The following is a 20,892-nucleotide window of genomic DNA, read 5'->3' as shown; positions in this document are numbered from 1 at the left end:
TACCATAACTGGCGAATTTTAGGGGTTTTTCTGTTTTACTTGGAACCATAACGTCCCTTTAACAAAGTTTTTTCACTGAACACACACACACACACAAGCTTCATTGCTGTATGTGCTGTAGCGGGTGCCTCTAGGTAATGGTGAAAGCCCTCCAGCAATGGATATCAAACACTAGCCTTAATGAAACGTGCTGAAGTACATAACTTCAAAATACCACACCAATCAAAAATCACCCCTGCACATATATTTATGCAGTGAAATTGAGCAATTTATATTATTGGGCAAAAATGTCCCATAATGTCAAACTGCGGACAATGATGAATGAGAACTCTGGAAAAACATACTGTCAAGTATTTCGTCCCCCACAGGAAAATCTAATCAATTACAAAATGGATCAATCATTATAAAGCTTCTATGTAATAGAAGATTTGAGTTGATTTTTAAGTATTTATAATGCCCAATGTCTGGAAGACTCAACTGCATTTTGACGCAGATGAAATCAGAATATATAGCCCAACTGCTCTCTTACAATGAAGTTAAACAATGTCCTTAAACAGACAGAAAGGTTTTTAAAGGTTTACAAAATTGGAAACTGTCAGCAATGGTACAATGGAAGCGAGTTCCAAAGACGAGTGCCAGAGACTGCAAAATACAGGTCCTCTCTTGAAACACAGCAAGAAGGGGGAATCTTAAAGAGAAACGTATCTGCAGCCCTAGGTGTTCGAGATGGATGATACCAATTAAGCTTCTGGGATAGGTATGAGGGGGCAAGCCCATGAATGCATTTAAAAAGCAGGCACATCATTTTAAAATTAATTATTTCATTCACTGGAAAACCTTATCATTGGACACAACCTCAACATGGAATCCAAGACAATTTCTTATTGAAAGCTATCTTCTTCTTATCTCTACCTTGAACATATCAAATATACTATCAATTGATTGTATCAATCACATATTTATTTATTTATATTGCACCGGTAGCTCTCGAGCTTCTGGGCGCAGAGACAAGAACACAAAGACAAATAGTAAGACAATAAGACACGTAGTACGAGACATTAGAGCTGCATATAATTTAAGAGATTCTTGTTTACAGTATGAAGTAGAAAGTATTACCAATTAGCAACAACAATGTAAAGCTAAAATGGCAAGTGCAATAAATGTTGCAAACATTATATATAGAATCACTCAAGTAATTTGTGACTTTTCACAGGCAATATGCGGAGAAATGTTCATCTGAATCAATTTGAAATAGACATGAAGTTGTTAATAATGAGTGATCATGGCAAAAGTCTAGCCCAAGTGGCCATAAATTGTGTATGGCGTAAGTGGTGTTTTTGGTGACAGACTGCTGGCTGGAGGAAATTTTCACCATTATCTCTAACGTGCTGCTGGCCCCTTAAGCAGTGTGAAGGTGAAGTTGTTGTGGGTTGTTGTGGGCTGAATGACTTTCACTCTTAAAAGCACCTACTTTTGTGTAAGCAGAGTGGAAGTGGTGCTTAAGTGGTTTTTTCGGTGTTTGCTGGTGTGGGCTGGTGCCTTACCCAGTGCGCTAAACTTTTACCTAATTTGGCGTTGAGGAGTTGCACAACGAAATCGACTGGAGATCAACAGGAAGCTATGGGTAAGTTGCAGGATGAGTTTGCAGGTGAAACAGCGGGTAAACTTGCAACTGATGAAATCTGCTCCACGCTCTCCCTGCCAAGCTGTTATTTCGACTCTAAGACAATAGCACCTTCCTTTCAGTGCTCGCTCCCGAGTGGGTTTGACAGTGATTTAATTTCACCAACAGCGAATTCCAGGCCAGCAAAAGAGCATAAGTTAAGGAGACCAATTGACTCACATTCCCTTGAAAATGACAGAAAGCAGACAGTAAATAAGGGTGTAGGAACAGGAGGGAAGGGGACCTCTAAATCTGCTACCATAAGTATATCGTTTAATCTACTGGAGGAGGGAAGTGGACAAGGGGCGAAGGAAGGGAGGAACATATTGAGGATCACCTCCCTCCCTCTTTGTCAGCAGATCCCATTTTAATAATGGACCTCCACTCTCCAATGATCACTACTGAGCCACCGTTCGGTGAGAATGAAAAAAGAGAAATTGGCAACTTGTTTTCCACTCCAGAAGCACTGATATTGCAAGACTTAACTGTGTGGGAGCTTGGTGACCAAGCGAAAACTGCAGATGAGAATTACGGAGGAAAGGGTGGTGCTTCTGGGATGGGGCAGTGAAGTTAGTCCTTCTAAGCACCCCCTCGCCTGGCCACCGCAGGAATCATCTCTGCAGACAAGAAAGGCAAATCGTATCTGAGGGGAGTGTCAAGGGAGGGAAGGATGCTACTTCCCTGATTTTAGGAAACATAAGGACTTTGTCTAATTAGTTGCAAGTAACAGAAGAAAATGCAAATGCAGCATTCCCGTTACAGTCATTAAATCGGACCATACTGATGGCAACATCTAAAGGCTGTAATTAAATAGAAACTGCTGAAAGAATTTGGGATAGAGTGATAGAACGACAAGAGTGAAACATACGGGAAAAACTCCAATCTCAGGCAGGAAAGCAAATGAAGAAATAATGAACAAAATTAGTGATCGGGCAAACTCAAGCTGGGAGGATGCTGACGATTGAGAAGTTTTGAGGAAACCCCTTTGGAAAGTGGCGAGTTTGAGGAGCAAGTCAAAGTAAATTCACTGAAAGGAAAACTAGGGCTCACCGAACCAGAGAATGAAAAAGAAAACAGATATATTGGGGCAAACGGCATAAGCACTGGTGCCTCGCCATCACATTATCCAAATATCGGTGAACAAATGGACAAAGATGCCACCCGAGAGGTAGCAGCCGCATCAGGAGTCCTGGAAGACTTGGGTCAAGCGAGAAGCATGGGCAAAGATGAAAATGACCAACTCCTAAACAAGACAGTGGACACGCCCCATGATAAGAGTGTGGGCAGTGGAAGAAAGATCTAAGCAATTCAATGCTGGCAGAAAAATTCCAGACATGGAATATAGCCCCACGCTAGAAATAATGGATGCAAAAAGGAACACCAAATCTGGTTCATGATTATCCCTGCCTAGACTAAACTTGGCTAAAAATCAAGCTAGTCAAGCGTCAAATGAGATATGGATCGACGAGGGCATGTTACTGAAAATAGAGGAAAAGTTTAGAAAGAATAGGATGGAGGATGGAGCTCACATCCTAAATACTGTCAGCAAACTACAGTGCAAACCATAGCGGTTGCACCTTTCCTCAAACTGTATGAAAATTTAAATTAATCCCTACAAGAGAAACTCATGGCCAATGCTAAATCTAAGGACCAGATATGTGAACTGGAAAGTTTCATGAAAAGAATTAAACGACGATTAGATAACGAAGCAAAAGATCAAAGCATCAAAGATCTAAGCACGAGAACCCGAATGGGAGAAAGCAGCTTGGAAAAGGAAACCCGGGAAACCATGACCATTGGGGAAAATTCTGAGGCGAGAAATCAGAGCAAGACTGATAGCAGACCAGATGTTGGTCAGCTCTGACTGGAAAAAGGCCAGTCTAACAGGCAGATAGGAAATGATTGTAGAGGAAAGTCAAAGGGCAAAGACCAAATGGCATCCATACCGCAGCAAACTCCTGATGATTTAGTCAAATCAGGCTTCCCGATTTTCCAGGGCATCAACCCAGCAGGGAAATCCCTGACTGAGTGAGAGAATGGAAATCATATGGCCCAGAAGAAAAATACAAGGGGCAAAAAATAAAAAAAATTGTAACAAATCTGAAGACAAATGATCAAGATCTTTCGTAAGAAATACAAGAACACCACCAAGATTAGAGGAAACACAATGTGCTAAAAAGTCCAGAAGAGAAATGACAATAGAAAGAAACCCCTAGGAGGTTCTCGTTCTCGATGCATCCTGTACGACAAATAACAGTATAGGAGCCAATGACTCCTTGATTTCAGAAGCTTGCCTGAGTGATCTCATGGAAAAAAATAAAGAGGAAGTGGCGTGGGATACCTTTAGTCCTTTAGAATGGCAAGACATTGAAAAACAGGTACGAGAACTGCCAGTAGAAATCAAAAGTGTAAATCCCCTCCGGACAAATAGTAAGAAGAGCAATAACGATGGGGAAAAGACGAGCACTGGCTTCAAGGGGAAAGATAAAAGCTGCGTAGGAAATGAGGAAAGGAGAAATATTGAATTGAACAAGGAAAGGATGTGAAAAAGATGTGAAAAAGAAAGGATATCAAAATTGATTATAAAAAACAAAAGGCAAGACCGGTCCGGTTCCATACCACAGAGAAAGGTGGTGGAGTGCATGGAAGAGGTAAAGAAAGCCGAAAAAGGTAATGAAGTGAAGTTGGAGAAAATACTGAAGGAATCAAAGAAGGTACTTCTAAATCGTGAAAAAGGTGATGGCCCTCTAGAGGCAGATCCCTGTCTTGCGCTTCATTACATTAGATGATATTTCAATTGTGGAATTTGTCAATGAAAGGGGGCTTGACTTGGGGGTTTTGCATTTCAGAACTGGACTGATCAAGGACTCTCCATTAGAGATGAAGGATAAAATCACCCTATTGGGCTACAAGTTGACTGAATTCAGAAGCCACAATAGGAATTTTGAAAAAATCTTAGGTTATGGAAAGGAAAAGGGCCAAGTTAAGTCAACCAAGAGAGATCAATCTGGGAGAAGGATGGATGATATGCCATGAGATGGCAAGGAAAGACCTCTCCCTGCTGCAGATAGAAAATGCAGAAAAGGCGTTAGGAATGGCACTCCGGAAAAAAAGAGGATCAACATCAGAAGGAAACTGTGGAAGTCCCAAAAATTGTTATGCCATCAAGGGAAGAAGGGAAAAAAGATCAGTTTTACCATCGACAACTCTAGAAAGCAACTAAAAGTGATGACAACTATGCAGAAAAGGGAACAAAAGGACGAAGATTGGTCATGGATGGCGGAAGTGTTAGCCGTGAAAACAAAACAATAGACTGAAAAGGAAAACAATTTTAAAAAAGTGCAAAGGGCCTCATGGTACAACCGAGGTTTCAAACACCTCTACACAGGGGAAGACAACTTTTTAGGGCAATACGAAGTCATCTGCAAGCAAGAGACGTGGGTAAGGGAGAAACCGATGTGTGATGAATATGAAGTATACATAAACCCTGCAAGGAAAGGTGAAAAGGGGAGGCCCTTTGCTGGTCTATTAACTATGGTAAAAATCACTAGCAAATTGCAGGTACTTGAGCACCACATCCCTAACCCCTTTGTACGGATACTTAAAATCAAGAAATGTTTGGAGAAACAGGAGGCAAAGATTCTCCTTATTAACGCCTATTGGAGTGAAAACAAGTGCCCCACGGAAAAATATATAAAGATATCATGGAGGAAATTGACAAATCCATGATAGAAGAACCAAACCAACTAATACTTGTCTGTGGGGACCTCAGCATTAAATTGTTAAACAAGGATGGAAAGTCAAAGATGGATTCACATTTGTAAGACAAAGAGCGGCGATGGAAAAATGAAATGGAAATACGTTTCATGAGGATGTTAAATGGCTCGGTCATGGAGGACATCCAAGGTGCTGACACTGGTTCAGTGGCATAAACAGTGCATGTTTAGACTACTGTTTTGTGGCAGGAAACACCTTGCAACATATTAAATATTTTGCAGTGAAAAAACAACTAGCCAGCGACCATGCCCTGTTAGAAATTGAAATGGAATGGCTAGTAGGAACGGCTGAAAGGTCCAAAATAACCCCAGTTGAAGTAACATGGGGATGAGATAAATTAAGAATAAAGCAACAGGTTCTTCCGAAGCTGGTCGGAAGATACGGTAATCATGTCATTAAAAACCCAGATGGGGTTGAATACAGATGGCTATTGAAAGAATTTGAAATTAAAAATGACTGAAGTAAGATGTCAATGCTAAGTAGGAAACATGACTATGATAAAGAGCTGGTGGCGAAAAGGAAAAAATATAGAGCCCAACTGCTATGACTACAAAGGAGTGATTGCCCCAATAAACAGGAGGCAATAAGGAGGTCTAAACAAAACATATAAGAACTGTTTCAGGTCCACTAGGGCAAAACAAGCCCAAGGTGACGTAGAAAAAATGTTGGCAGCCGTCCGCGTATGCAACCCAAGGCACTAATGGGACATCATTAATAAAGGCGATGATTTTCAAGCGGAGGTGGTAACCAACCAAGTCTCTGAGGAACGTTGAGTGAACTATTACATGTCCCTTTTCCAGAGGAAGGAAGTCTTAAACCATCAAGAAAAGAGGAAAAATCCAAACGCATGGTCAATAGATTTTAACCGTGCAGAAATATTATGGATGATTAAAAAACTCAGTCCCTCAAGGGCTGCAGGGCCCGATGGTGTCTCGAATCATATGTTTAAAGAAAACAATGAAAGCTGGACAGATCTGATATACCCTCTATTTAGACAAGTAAAGAAAACCAGAACTATACAATCTTCTTGGAAGGATGCAATCATTGTCCCAATTATTAAAAAGGGGGATCATAGTGAACCTAGAAACTACAGGCCGATAGTCCCATTGGCAAACTTTTTGCATCAATCCTCCTATGTGATCTCAAAGGCTTGGCAATTAAGGCGAGTATCTTAGACAAAACCAAACTGCTTTCACAAGTGGAGCGGGCACATCCCTGAATTTATTTATCTCCTGTAACAATGAGCATTGGAATCCAAGGGTAAAATCTATCTTGGTTTCATAGATTTAGAACAAGCGTTCTAAAGCATAAGCCACAAACTACTATGGGACAAATTAAAGCGATGGAATTGCCCAGAGGACCTGCTAGAGGCTATACAGACTTTTTATACAGATACGACAGTAGAGGTCCAATAATCAAGGGATGGCTCCAGACCTAGAAGATTCACACTTTCAGGGGCTCAAACAAGGATGCGCCCTAGCACCTTTCCTGGCAGATATGAATCAATCTCAAAAGCACATTAGGGCCTTTCCACCAAAGATGGAAGAAGGAGAGATCCCGTGGATCCTATATGCGGATGATCTGATTTTGATCAACTTTAGCGCAATAGGACTCCAGAGGTGACTGGAAGCTTTTAAAAGCTACTTAGATGGGAATGACATGAAAATCAACATAAATAAATCAAAGTTGTTAATAATGAAATCAGCATGTGGTAACCAGAAAAAGCTCAAAGCCTTTAAATGGACCAGTAAAAACCAATCGCTGGAAGTAGTGGACTCAATAATCTACCTTGGAATACGAATCAACAAAAATATAAATGAGTTAGGTCACTACCAGTTGATCAGGGAAAAACTACTGAAATTAATTTTCCCTGATTCCAACTGTCACCTTCTACAAGCAGAAGATGGTAGCAGTTTTAACATATGGAGTGAAAGCACTCGCAAATCTCTCTTAAAAAATATGGGGAAGATGCAAAGCTTTTTTATGGAGAAAGATTTTGAGGATACCAAATTCTGTGTCAGTAAACACAATAAGACATGAACTAAGACTCCAATACACATGCAATCTATTCAACCTGCAATATTATCAAACAAATGAATCGAACATCCAATTTATGAGGTTGAATAGGTTGCATGTGTTTGTGCCAGGTGGGTGTTAAGAACAACCTTACAGCTTAAAGGGAGGAAGCCGTTTTGTGGGATTTCCCTTTGGTATACTTCCTTTCCAATGCCTCCATTTAGTTTTACAGCACAAGTACAGGTCAGTAAAACTACTTTTAGGTTTGGTAGAGAGAGTTTAAGCACTGTTTAACAACTCTTGTAGCTGCATATCGAGTGTCCCTTGTGTCAATGAGATTCTGCATGTTGCAGAAAGTGTGCATCATGATGAAAGCTATGCTACACTGTCAGCCATTTTTTTTAAGGTAGAAAAACTAACTGGAAGGATAGCTCAGGGGCAACGTGTTTGTTTTGGAAGCAAGACAACAGAGAATGACACAGGTTTGAATCCTGGTCTTGCGCCTATAGACTGGTCTCTGGTATTAAGCACACTATAAAGGATTCATTAATTAAGTTAGGGTAGGTGCTGTCAAATGCTGCTTTTTGTTTCCATGTTGTAAGATATATTTATGTGTTTTACATGTTTGTGCTGCATTAACTTCATTTTTCTATCATTGTTGTTTTTTAATTTTGATTGGTAAATTGATGAATTTGTTTTTTTGTAATCAGATCTTGCGTTTTATTTGACTGTGGCAGCCAATGACGTGTGTTTAAAGAATATAAGGCTGCACAAACATACTAATCTGCTGCTCCATGATGCAGAAAGAGTATTTCATTGGCCCATTAAATCTTAACACTTTGTGGTGAGTGTGTACATACACTTCCTTATGTACATAGGAAAGCATTGGAGTTGAGCACTTAAAAGCTAACTAAAGCAATATTTTCACTGGTGCCATCTTGAATGTTAGGACATGCCAGACAATGCCCTCATGAATTGTGCGTGCCAGCTCCATGACAATATTTCTATTTGGTGTGTATGTTTATTGTGTGTGACAACTTTGGGCTTTGGCATGCATTCTATAAAAGTGATTATCTTTATTGTATCGTAGGACAATTTATTTTCTTTAAGATAACAAATTTAGTAACATATTTGAATATTTTAATTTAGTTTTACCGTGCTGCTTAGGGTGTTCTTTGTGTGTACTTGGCTGCATGTAAATCACTTTTGTTAAAGCAGCTTGTGATATTTCCTGTCAGGAAGAAAACAGCAGTGTCTTATACAAACAGGACTTGGCATGCACATGAGACTCAACTGATTTCATGAGCATGCATGATAGTTGCTGATCAGAATAGAATATTTAAGAGTTATGGCATAGTGCAAACATGGATTATAAAGTGGCAACACTTGTTTAAGGGGCCAACGACCATGGCGCAAAAGGAAGACAACAATGAAGAGTGTGTAATGGTGCAGATAAATGTGCCAGGACCTACTTCTGCCCCGCCTCAGATGTGTTACTCCAGAGGTGAGAGAGGGTAAAAAAGGCCCTGCTGCCCCATGAGAAATGATACAAGCTGAGCGAGAATCCATAAAACAATCAAACGCACAGGAATTTGCCATAAAGCAGTAGTTAAACTGTGGAACACTAGCAGGGATTAACGCCAGAGTGTAGAATCCACAAGTAGTGTGTTGTAAATAGCATAGAAGGAAGGCAGGTTCACATGTACCAAGAGAGGGACTCACTACACTGACAGGGCAGAGGAAATTATAGGTAGTGTGAGAAACCTGAAGGTGTCTCACTTACTAGTCCCAGGGGATCTGTCATCCAGGTGGCCAGGACACGGCCATCGTTTTTGGATCCAGCTCCTGGTGGTGGACCACTGTGGGAGAAATCACCTGGATGGGGGAGTCTTTGGGAAGTGGAAGTGGGACACTGAAGGGTGAGATGCGGTATCCCCTTCAATTTGACACCTTTTCCCCATCCTGTCCAGTCGGATATTTAAAAACTCGACCCCCTTTTTCCGACATGAGCACTTTCTTGCCCGCGAGCGACAATGGACTAATATCAGAGCCGTTTACCTGCCATCTCCCAACACAAGGGTCAGGCAGAGTCAGGCAATTGCCGACAATTACACACACACCTGACTATCTTTGCCTTCCCCACTGGGATAAAAGGCGGAGCAGGAGAGCACACTTTGAGCAAGGCCGAATGCATGAGGTCAAGGAGGGAGTTGTCCTTGCCATTTTCAACCCAGATGCGCAAAGCCTCTGATGAAAGAAACATAAGTCTGGGAACCACAGCTGGGGAGTGATGTGACGGATGTCAGTGGTACATGGAACCCTCCCACATTGATAGACAGGGCAGGAAGATGCGGTTACCATCGTGGTACCGTCTGTGACTCCAATGGCAAAAGAAACGTCAATGAGTTAAGCACAGCCGGTGAGTCAGACAAACCTGATAGTTGGCCGGTCTATGGTAGACAAGGTTGCTGTGGCAACATTAAGAAGATGGTATTTTGTGAATGAACTCGGTACACCTCTCCTGAACAAAGAGACAAAAAGGGGTAAAGAAACTATAAATACCAGAGGCCTTAGGGAAGGTCCACGTGAGGTGTTGAGGTGGTCATACACGGGTCAAGCAAATCGAAAGTCCTTGACACATTGTAGAAGTTTTTGACGATAATAGAATTGTGAACCTGATGTTTGCACCTGACTGAGGGAATTGCGAGTCAGGTATTTTCACCCGGTGGAGAAGGAACGCTGTGCAAACTGATTATTGTGAATAAATATGCCCTTGTCATAGGGTAACAAAGTGACCCAGCGAAACGTGGTCGCCCTTCTGAAGTCTTTGTTTAAAGTTGGCAAATACTGTGGAAGGTCTGAGCCTGGATGAGGGTGACCTAACAAAAAAGTGTTTTTAAATAAAAGACATTGAGAATCTTGAATATTACAAATAAAGAAATTGTGATTAGAAGGCGATAGCGAACCCGACTGAGGGACGTCAGGAGAAAAGTTGTGAAGAATCTAAGTGAACAACATTGTGACTACAAGTATGAACCCGACTGAGGGATGTCCACAGAGAATGGTTGGTCTGAGCCCTACTAAGGGAGGCTATTCATTGAGAGAAGGATCAGAGCCCGGCTGAGGGGATCCAAGGGTGAAGAGTAATCACCCGATGAGAAGGTTATCTGAAGGAACTTTAGTTTGGTTGTTTTGGCATATCAGGCCTCTGAAGCAAGAGACTTTGCATGAAAAGAGACTTAGGTACAGAAGGCCCCGATAGAGAAAATAGGAACTGTGAGCTTGTGCCAGAGAAGCTGAGAGTGTGCTGTGCTCAAGAGTCTCGCCGTGTCCCGTGCTAAAAACTTGGGGAAGGGAGACCCCAGCCATAATATCCTGACTTATCATTTTGTGAACACTTCCTTCATTTCTTGTGAACATTATCCCACAGTATTTTGTAATGTAGCGGTAGGATTGGCAATAGGTTTTCTTAGTATAGGCTCTTTTATTTGACTAGACTCCACTAGGACTATATTCTTATTATTTGATGGTTGTAGCTTGCTCCCATCTTAGATTTACATTTAGATTAGGCATTTATCTCACCCACTTTACAGTTTAGTAAACACCCCTGAACTGTGACTACTTGTGTCTGTCTTTCTTTGATACCATGCCTTTTTTACAGTAGGCACAGATGCAGAATACATGGACAGGGATACAGTGGGTTTGTGTAGGAACCAGAGTCACTTAGGTGCTGGATAACTGATGATATAGGTTGTATGGTTTACTTTGAGTTGTCAAGCCATAAATGAGAACTCTTGTCACTTGTTTGTAGAGTATAGAGTGATTTCATTGCACACGTAAAGCCTTTCCTGTTCAAGGTAAATTTAGAGAGTTAATCTCTCCAAGAATGTATTGATTTCCTTGGTGCAAAGTCTCTCCAATTTCACACATTATTGACAGAGAATCTCTGATGCATTAGGTCTGGGTTGGAATGCACGTGTGGTTGATCCTTTTTTTGTGTCGAGGGATTTGATATAATCATTTCTGGATAGTAGGTATTCCGGCATATTAGTTGGTGAAGAAATGATCTTAAGATGCGGTGGTCATATTCTATGGGTGAGTAAAAGAAGTGGGGCAGAGGACTAGAATGAACAGATCACTGTGCTGATCATGATTGTTGTTAGCGGTTGCTGCTGCCAGTGAGAGGTTCTTAAGAGACGGGCAGCGAACCCAAAGTATGACAGATGTACAAGGTGAATGTAATCCAAAAAATGTAAATATAAGTCACCAGCATGGAGGCGAGAGTGCAAAGTACAGCCATGTTCCTAAAATGAAGGCTGCAGCAGGCCCAATAATTAGCAAAGCATTAGAATCCAAGATGCTGAATTCACAAAAATACATCTATTTAGCACCAATGTTTGAACACCAGAAAGGGAGTATTGAGTGAACAAAACCCAGAGGAAAGATAATTCCCAGGATGCGAAACAGTAGTGCCCCAAGTTATTTAAATTAATAAGAACACAAACAGCGTTTGATGTCCAAATGCAGGAGATTGCACAAAGAGAAACTGGGTTCATGTGAGAAATTTGAAATTGAACAAACATTTGAGGCTAGTTTTGTATGTATTAAAATGAGATTTTTAGTAAAAGAGATTCAATAAATTCATGAAAGAAAATGAAGAAGATTACACTTGGTAATCCAATATTCACTAAAACCAAGTTCAAAGACTACTAATAAATGATATATGAACTGTACAAGTGCCCTTGGTAGGGCAGCGTATTATTAACACCATGACACCACCTCTAAACAAAAACCGACCAAGGAGTGCTACCATCACCAAGACCAAGTGACATGTAAATGAAAAAGAGAAAGAAGTGGAACAAAAGTACAACAAAAATGTACACAGGGCCCTAAGACCCAGTGGGTCATACACCCAGGGCTGCATAGACATTTCAGCCCTTACAATTGGAATTTCATCAATATTTGCGATTCTGTTAGAAGGGTAGATGAACATTCCTCTATTCCTGGCTAATATTGAACAGCAAACACTATAAGCAGGTCTAAAAATGTTGTTGTCTCGCTTACTCGAGTTTGGGCTAATATTGGCCAGAATGATGTGTTAAGGCCAAGTTTTCATTAGGGCGCTTGGAATGCTTATTGAGATGGTGGTAGTTGCACAGACTGTAAAAGACAAGACAAATCAATCAATACCCACAGCCTGCATTGGACACGCAGATTCACATGAAGGTTTCCATTCAGTTTCCATTGATTGCAATCCCACTTCCCAATAGATACATTTCAATGGTTTACTAAACTTAATTGCATCAAGTATTATATTCATATATAATTTATTAGTACTCTTGGACTTGGTTTTAGTGAGTATTAGATTACCAAATGTAATCTTCTTCATTTTCTTTCGTGAACATATTCATCTCTTTTATTAAATATCTCTTTGGAATACATACAAAACTAGTCTCAAATGTTTGTTTAATCAATTTCAAATTTCGGACAAGAACCCCATTTCTCTTTATGTGTTGGTTAGAGTCCACTTTGAGTTTCTGCAAAATCATTGTGGCCTTCCTCCTTATGTTGTGTGTACTCAAATGCAGGAGATCAGCATGTGAACAGACTCCATAAAGAACAAATGAAGGACATCTCAAGTGGTCACAAAGAATAGAACATGCAAAATAGAATTAGCTAAAAGTTCAATACATAGGAAGAAATTAATTCTCCAACATGATCCATTAGCAAATGATTAAGACAATGAGAACACTGGCTATTCATTATGAGCCAAACATAGCTAAGACACCTGATGAACTCCTTAGTACACAGACAGACACTAGATAATACACATGGCCAAGTACAAAGAAAAAGATAGGTTTCATCGCTTGGGAATGACAAGGAGTTATTTTTAATTTCAATTATTGCAGACTATGGACTTCTCTCTCCCACCATAGGTCTCTCTCATGTCTTGACATATCGTCAAATTGTCCAAGATTTGTGAGCAAATCATCAACCAATAGAAATCCGTTGTCTCACCCATACCATCATAACAACGCCAGACAATTAATTATCTGTGTGATGATGTATTGAAAATATTACCTGAAAGTAGGCTGGGCCCAGGAGGGGACATCAGCAATGTGTAAGCCAATGATGGAACTAGGATGGGCCCAGGAGGGGACATCAGCGATGTGTAAGCCAATGATGGAACTAAAACCTACACACTCTATATGTAGCTTGGGATACTTACCAATCCAAAATACTCATAAGTTTGTAAATGATATTGTTTTAGGATGTCAATGCTTATGTATCTTTAGAATAAAACGTGCTCACAATCATTTGAATTTTGAGAGCTGATTGTATGCTGTCCCAGCTAGTTCTAATGCTTTGAATACACCTGGGGTTTTCTGTCACTTTGAGCACGCCATTATTGAGTATTGATTTTACTAGGGTGACAAATTGGGCCCATCTCTACAAGTTGTTTGCCGAGTGGAGCGTGACATAATTTTGCTCATACACCTTGAACAGGTTTCGATTGAATAGACACTTTCTAAAACAAAAACAAGCCAGCGATGTATTCTCTCTAAATGCATTCTCTGCATCACATTCTATGTTTTCTTTCTTTTCTAACCACGTTTTCAAAGCTACAGTTTTACTGCCTTCCAAGAAAATGTGTACATATCTTTTTAACATCATTTCTACCAAATCAGCTGATCGTTTTGGCCAATCCTCTCTATTCCTATTTCATAAGAATCCATAAATGCAGGCTGCATGAATATTATTCAGCCAAACACAATTGGTATCCTTAATGTATTTTTGAGTACAGTTATTTACATATTCTCTGGATATACCATGCTGCCATGTTTACAGCATTTACTAACAGTTTATGCCAACAAACAGATAGACGTTAACATGCCCCATTCCAGTTGGGATGATGCCAGTTCTGTCCCAGTTTTAACTTTGCATTTTAAACACAGCACTATAAGACCCAGAATGAAAAGATAAAATGTGGGACTGGACTGGATTCTCCCAACTGGAATGGGGCATGTTGGCATTCACACATTTACATGATGCTTTAATAGTACCCCCTGAATCTATAAACTTGACCTGCCCGAGAACCACCAAGGAAAACATTAGGTTGTCATGTTTCAGACAGTGGATCAACGTCAATTTAATGTTTAGCAGTTACTTTTACACAATCCTTACGTATTTCTGTGTATACGTCAGAAAAAGGATTAAAGTACATTTTGACATCAAATAGGAAAGTGCGTTCCCTTTTCTTTCTGAATGCCTCAGCAGCGTCCATCTAAGTGCATGTACTCCAGTGCATACAAGCATTTAAATTCCGAAAGCGACTTCAAATAAGACATTGGACGAGTTCCACACCATCTACAAAATTCACACATGACAACATGGCCCATTTCATCCTGGAGATGCTCATCCAGTCCTGATATTTTTTTTTTTGTATTTTAATGCTGGTACCTTCGTTTTGTTTTCCCTCTTTTACATCGAGGGCTACAAGTCCCAAAATGCAAAATAAATAAATACATAAATAAATAAATAAACATTACTGCACGACCATCTCGGGAATGACATGTTGGCATGAAATTGTATTGGAAAGCAATAGCTTACAACATGTGCAATGACTATTTTCCATCACTTCTTGAAGGATGGGTACACATATATAAATGATGTTTGCACCTGACATAAGTATCACCAGGTCCAATAAAAAAAGAAAATATTGCTCTTCAGAAGGGTAATGGCAATACAGGTCGCACTGTCCATCATCCACAGCATCCACATTGACATCCATTACATATCCATCATGCCCAGTCACGCTATTCGAGAAGGGCCGTGATTTCAGGTCAGCCAAGCTGTACTTACTCGTTTCTCTCCAGGTTGATGACCAGTTCTACACCTTCAACTCGGATCTTTAACGTCAAGGCCGCCGGGTGACTCTGAAAAATAGAGAAACGTGTTTCAGCCCAAGCCCTGCCTGGAAACGCGCGTGCTCAGACAGTCACGATACATCAAAATGCCGGGAGAAAGCCTGCCATTTTGAAAAGCAGGTAAACAGGCGTGCGTACTGAATGACAAACGCCGTGGTCGCCCGCATCATAAATGTACAGAGCAAAAGTGAAGTCTACTTCTCTGGGAATGGTGATAACCAGGTATGAGGAGGGGTGAATGATGGGAGAGTGTCCTTTACGAGTTTGACCCAAACATGACTGCCACGGTTTTGAAAGGCATGGTGAGGCCCTTGTGGTATGGCACTTAAATGCATTTTTCATATTCTTCTGTTCTTTGTGCAATACACAGTGATTGTATGTCTATTGAAATGTCTCCGTTCCCTTGAACTACACATAACTTTTCTACTAAACAATACTCAGTAATTTCACTAGACATATATTACACTCCTACCAAAAGAGGTACAGGATGAGATTTGGGTTGAAAATAAGCATGGATTTACATTTGAATAGTTGCTCACTGAACATGTTATTTTCATCAGGAAGGGGAGCAAAATGATGTGGAAAGGCGACATTGAACAATAGGAAATCAAAAGAGTGGGGCTGCACTTATGTCTTCTGCAAGCATTTGTGTCGCCCTATGCCAAAGGGCCGCCTGCCCACCCCAATACCGACCTCACGTGTCCTGATTATAGCACACAGACGCCTTAAATATGCGTTCACCTCTTTGCATGCATGTCTGTCCAGCAGTGGTCGAAGTGTACGAAAAGAAGTAGTGGAACTATGTTCCCTGCTGGTCTGCCCCACTCCGCACAAACCCCATTCCTGCACCCCCTCCCACACACAATAAACACACCTGCTATTTATGGGAATGTTCAGTGCACTGAAGTGCAAGCTTCAACCATTCCAGACGATTTATTTTCAAAATAAAAGTATAGGAACAGTGAAACTTTAAATAAAAAGTAAAGGAGCACCGCTCCCAACCACTCCCGCCCACTTCGACCTCTGCTGTCCAGCACCTTCAAAAGCTGTCATTTCACCATCAAGTTTCAGACCTCCTTGTCCTAGCAATGTCACACATAATGGTCACACGCATTATGTTGTGCAAATATTATTGGCGCTTTGAAACAATCCTGTTGTATAAAGCGCCTTACAAATGCTCAATGTAATAAAAATTAAAAAAAATGTATTCCCCTCCACTAAAAATATTCACCAGCTGTGACAGACTGTCGGTCATTTACAATCATGTTGCTCCCTCAGAAGCCGTCTGCCTACCTGGCACCAAAAGCCTACTTCTCCGCTGGTCTCCAGGGCGGGATTGTTAAGGGAAGGTATGTGGACAACTGTGAGTGATAACAGTTTAACTGAAGGCAGTCTGGTGTTAGCAACGAAAAGCTTCTGCCTTAGCATGGAATCCGGCCTAGGTGCGCAGGCGATTCTAACCTGAGAGAAGTGCAGGCATTGCCAATGGATTGGAGATTCGTTTTGAAGAGTTTAGTTTTGGGTTTTCTGGAGGACATGTTTTATGGCAAGCGTTTAAATCGATGCCAAAAATCCAATATATTTTTAGATTTTTTTTTTATTATTAGCATTTCAGTATAAATAAATACAACTTTTTTGCTTTTCCTTCCAATGTTCATCTGTTCCTCTTTTCACATAGCCGAACCACAAGAAACAACATAAGAGTAAAAAGCAAAGCCTACTTATTACTGGACGTCTCCAGTTGAATCACTTCTCTAACAGTTCCATCTGCTATGGTGTTCATTTGGTTCTTATGCGTTCAGCTTAGTCTCTATGGTTCCCAACACTGTTAAAACATTGTTATCCACATTTGTGAGTCTTATGATCATTCTTTCCAGGTAGATACCTAGGCCTTTGACAGTTCTTCTATTTAGCTCCACATACAGGTCTTGCCACTATAAAGTCGGGTCTTGACCACACAATGGAGATACGATGGGCTGTAAATAGAGTCTGCTTTCTGTTTTTAATTTGCCACAAAACATTATCAAGTGCTATAGGGATTCTTCATGTACCCTGCAGAGACGGCATTTAGCTGATTTTTCGAGGCTGTATTTTTGTAATTTTTTTCTTGTCCGTAAGACATTCAACCTGAAACACAAGATCTGGTCCCTGTGCTTTGGGTTTGGGCTCTTCCTTAAGTAGTTAGGTAGCTGGTTGGGAAGATTGAACAGGGTTTTTGATAGAGTGTGTGTTTAAGAAGCAGAGCGGCTTCCCTCTGTTTCGGCCCAATCTACAGATAGAAGTAGTGTTTAACTCTTTTTGGATGTAGACAGAGTGTTTGTGCCTTTGTTCCCAATTTTTCCAAGATTGAGATACACTTTTCGCTCCACATCTTTAGAGGCCAGAATATAGAGGAGTCGGTTTCCTGTTTCAATAATTCATATTGGAGTGGGCAATCCTGGAGTTCTACTTTTCGATATGTCATTAATGCTTTCCAGATCACATGGGTATCCATTGAATGAAGCCCAAGTTCATGGCGGATTACACCTATCGGCACTGAGTTTGCTAGGTTTAAGAGCCTTTGCCAAAATCTGGCCTCTAGTTTATCCCATGCGTTCCAAGGCAGTCTCCGGCATGCATCTCCAGTGTATGTTATCAGTGGGATTACTTTACATGTGTAGACGTCAGCCACTGGTTGGAGCGAGAATTTCCCAAATTTCCTTTTCAAGACAAGGGCTTGTGCAATTAGTTGATCCATTTTTGTTTCCAGATTTGAAATGCATGGTTTTTCGCCATAGTCAGCACTGATCATGACGCCGAAATACTTTGTGCTTTTTGTCACCTTTATATTTGATTGTTGCAAGACCCACTCAAAATTTCTTGATTTATTCTTTTGTCCTTTTTTGATAAACAAAATTTCTTTTTTTCCTACCTGCTCTCCGGTTGAATTTTGTCGACGTATTGTTGCAGAGCATTTAACTTGTGGTGGAGGCCTATTGTGGTAAAATCGAGCAGAATGAGATCATCCACGTATAGGTGTCGTCCCACGGCAGTTCCACTGATATTCGGGTTACATGATCGCGCTGGCTCGATCCACTCTTTAATGTCAGAAATAAAGAAGTTGTATAAAATTGCTGTTAGGGGGCATCCTTGCTTTAAGCCTCTTGTTGTTGTTACCGCTTCACTGAGAGTCCCACTCTGGTCTAGTCTGATCTGGAGGCTTGTATTCGTATGCAACCCAATAATTGCCTCAAGGAGATCTTCTGGGGATCCCTTTTTCCTTAGCTTGTACCATAAGATTCCACAATCTACCCTGTTGAATGCAGCTGCCATATCGACACATGCTAAACACATCTTCCTCTTTTCATTCATTATTTTCATTTTCAGTAGATTGAGTATTAGTATATTCGAGCCACAATCTACCCTTTGAACAAAACCTGTTTGTCTCTTATCTCGATTTTCTGTCACTGCTAACCATTTGTTCAATCTTTTAAGGAGCATACCTGCATATCATTGTCCCAACACATCCAGAAGGGATATTGGTCTATAGTTCTAAGGTTTTAGGCAATCTCCATTTTCAAAGATTGGATCACTATTGCTTTCAGCCAAGAAGTTGGTATTTGTTTACTGTTGTTTATTTTGTTTAAGAGATAGTCAGCCCATAGATTAGGATGTTGTTTTAGGATGACATTTGAAAGTCCGTCCAGTCGGGGAGCACGGAACTTACTTGCTTTTTTGTTTATTAAAGGTGAAGATTTCATCTTTCATAAACTCTAGCTCCCATGCTTTAGTTTGCATCACTTATCTGGTACATTCTTTTGAAATGGTCTACCCACTGTTTTTCATCAATGGGGTTTATCTGTAACGTGCTCTTTATGTTCATCTGGCTATTTACTAAGTGCCAGTGGACATTCGCATTTTTGTTTTCTGTGGCCATAATCATGAGCTCTGAATCCTGTTGATAGAGTTGTGCTCTATGAGGTTTCACCCAATTTCGATAGTTTGCTTTGAGCACTTTTACCTCATTCGCTGATGTTTTATTCTTGGCCTTTTTCACAACACGCAGAGCCTGTGCTCGTTGTTTTTTCCTGTTAACTCATGATCAAAGGAATATTGGTGTATATTTTTCTTTCGCGTATTTTGGTTGTTTTCCCTAAACAAGGTGAGACAAGATTCATAATCAACACCGCTTGTTGATGAAGCAATCCAAGAGTTTATGGCCAAACTTAGCTTTTTGGTAGATTTATGTGTTATTTGCAAGCGATTTAAACCATTGCTTATACTCCCTTTGTGAGGCCACATTTCTCGCTTTGTTTTGATTGGTTGGCAAAAAACAGGTTATTATCAAGGGACTGTGGTCTCTCTTTGTAGATTCCTGTATTTTCAAGGATTCGATGTTTTGGTAAGTGGCGGAATCTACAAAGAAGTAGTTGAGGGTGGCACTAGCACCAAAAGATCGACAGGTCTTTGCTCTCGGCCGGTCTCCTTTGACTTTTCTGTTAAGCAGATTTGAGTCTCGGATTTTCATCTCTCTCATCTATTTCTTGGAGCGGGATGCCTTTTGCTGAGTAGTTTGTGAAAGGTCCATTTGCTCATCTGTGTCACATCAGTCTATATTTAAATCTCCACAGATGATGACTCGTACATCGCCATACTCTGCACGCAAGTCATCTATGCTTCTCATAAGTAACAGTAAAACGTTCTCTGCATTTACTGTTCCAATAGAGATTGAAGATTGCTTTTGTTTCTTTAAATCCCTTCTGTTGATGAGCTTCCTGCATTATCGTTATTTGGATAAGAGAGGAGGGCATTATCATCCAAATGACTTTTGGGGCTAAGTTGTTTTTTATGATTGTCAAGAGACCAGCCAATTGCCTTCCATCTGCTCCTTTGTATGCTTTATTCAAGTAACAAGTGTGGCCATCTAAGATTGGTGTACTTAGTGGCCAACGCTCTTGTAAGCATATGATTTCACATTGCAGGAGGTCTTCATTTATATTCTCAAAGAGTTGTTTGAAACGTCTGGTGTTCCATGTAGCTATCCGAGTGGTCTCTTGGTTCCCCTTTACTTGACTCTATTTCTTTTTTCTCAACTTTTTTAAAGATGACGGGAGCCAGTCCCAGGAAGCTGCTTCATCAATCTTAGTTTTTACTTCATAGATTGGAACCCCCCTAGCTGTCTCAATGGAGTTCACTTGACCCTTTACCAAAATGTGCAAAGCGTTTGGACTTTGCAGTACCGTCGGCTAAAACCTGATGGGTCTGATATCATCCTCCTCCTCCGTTGTCCAAAAATCCAATATAGGTCGAAAGCACAGAGAAAGTTTGGGCGTCTGATTAGAGTATATTTTCTTCTCTTAACTCATCAGAAAGTGTGGAATGCAGGCTCTTAGCAGCAATACAAGCCTGCATTCCATGCTTCACCTTTGTTATGCTCACTATTTCCAGCTCTTTAACCAATTAGCACGCTTCGAAAATGGAGGAAATTAGCTTCGACTAAAGGCTGCATTTCAGGCTTCCCTTTGCGAT

The 20,892-nt window shown here is 40.6% G+C and overlaps 1 protein-coding gene across 1 annotated transcript in view; it reads right to left on the bottom strand.

Annotated features, from left to right (window-relative positions):
* The window catches only part of LOC138473015 (uncharacterized), a 691,661-nt gene that overhangs the window by 21,017 nt on the left and 649,752 nt on the right, over positions 1–20,892 (bottom strand). The window contains exon 3 of the mRNA XM_069611489.1: positions 15,320–15,393. Coding sequence (XP_069467590.1) covers positions 15,320–15,393 — 74 coding nt within the window. The remainder of the gene's footprint in view (positions 1–15,319; positions 15,394–20,892) is intronic.

Source organism: Ambystoma mexicanum, chromosome 8 (genome assembly GCF_040938575.1).
Source record: "Ambystoma mexicanum isolate Mex_15411 chromosome 8, UKY_AmexF1_1, whole genome shotgun sequence".
Classification (NCBI taxonomy): Eukaryota; Metazoa; Chordata; class Amphibia; order Caudata; family Ambystomatidae; genus Ambystoma; species Ambystoma mexicanum.
Note: the sequence above shows the minus strand (reverse complement) of the source record. Positions and strands in the feature narration are given on the sequence as shown.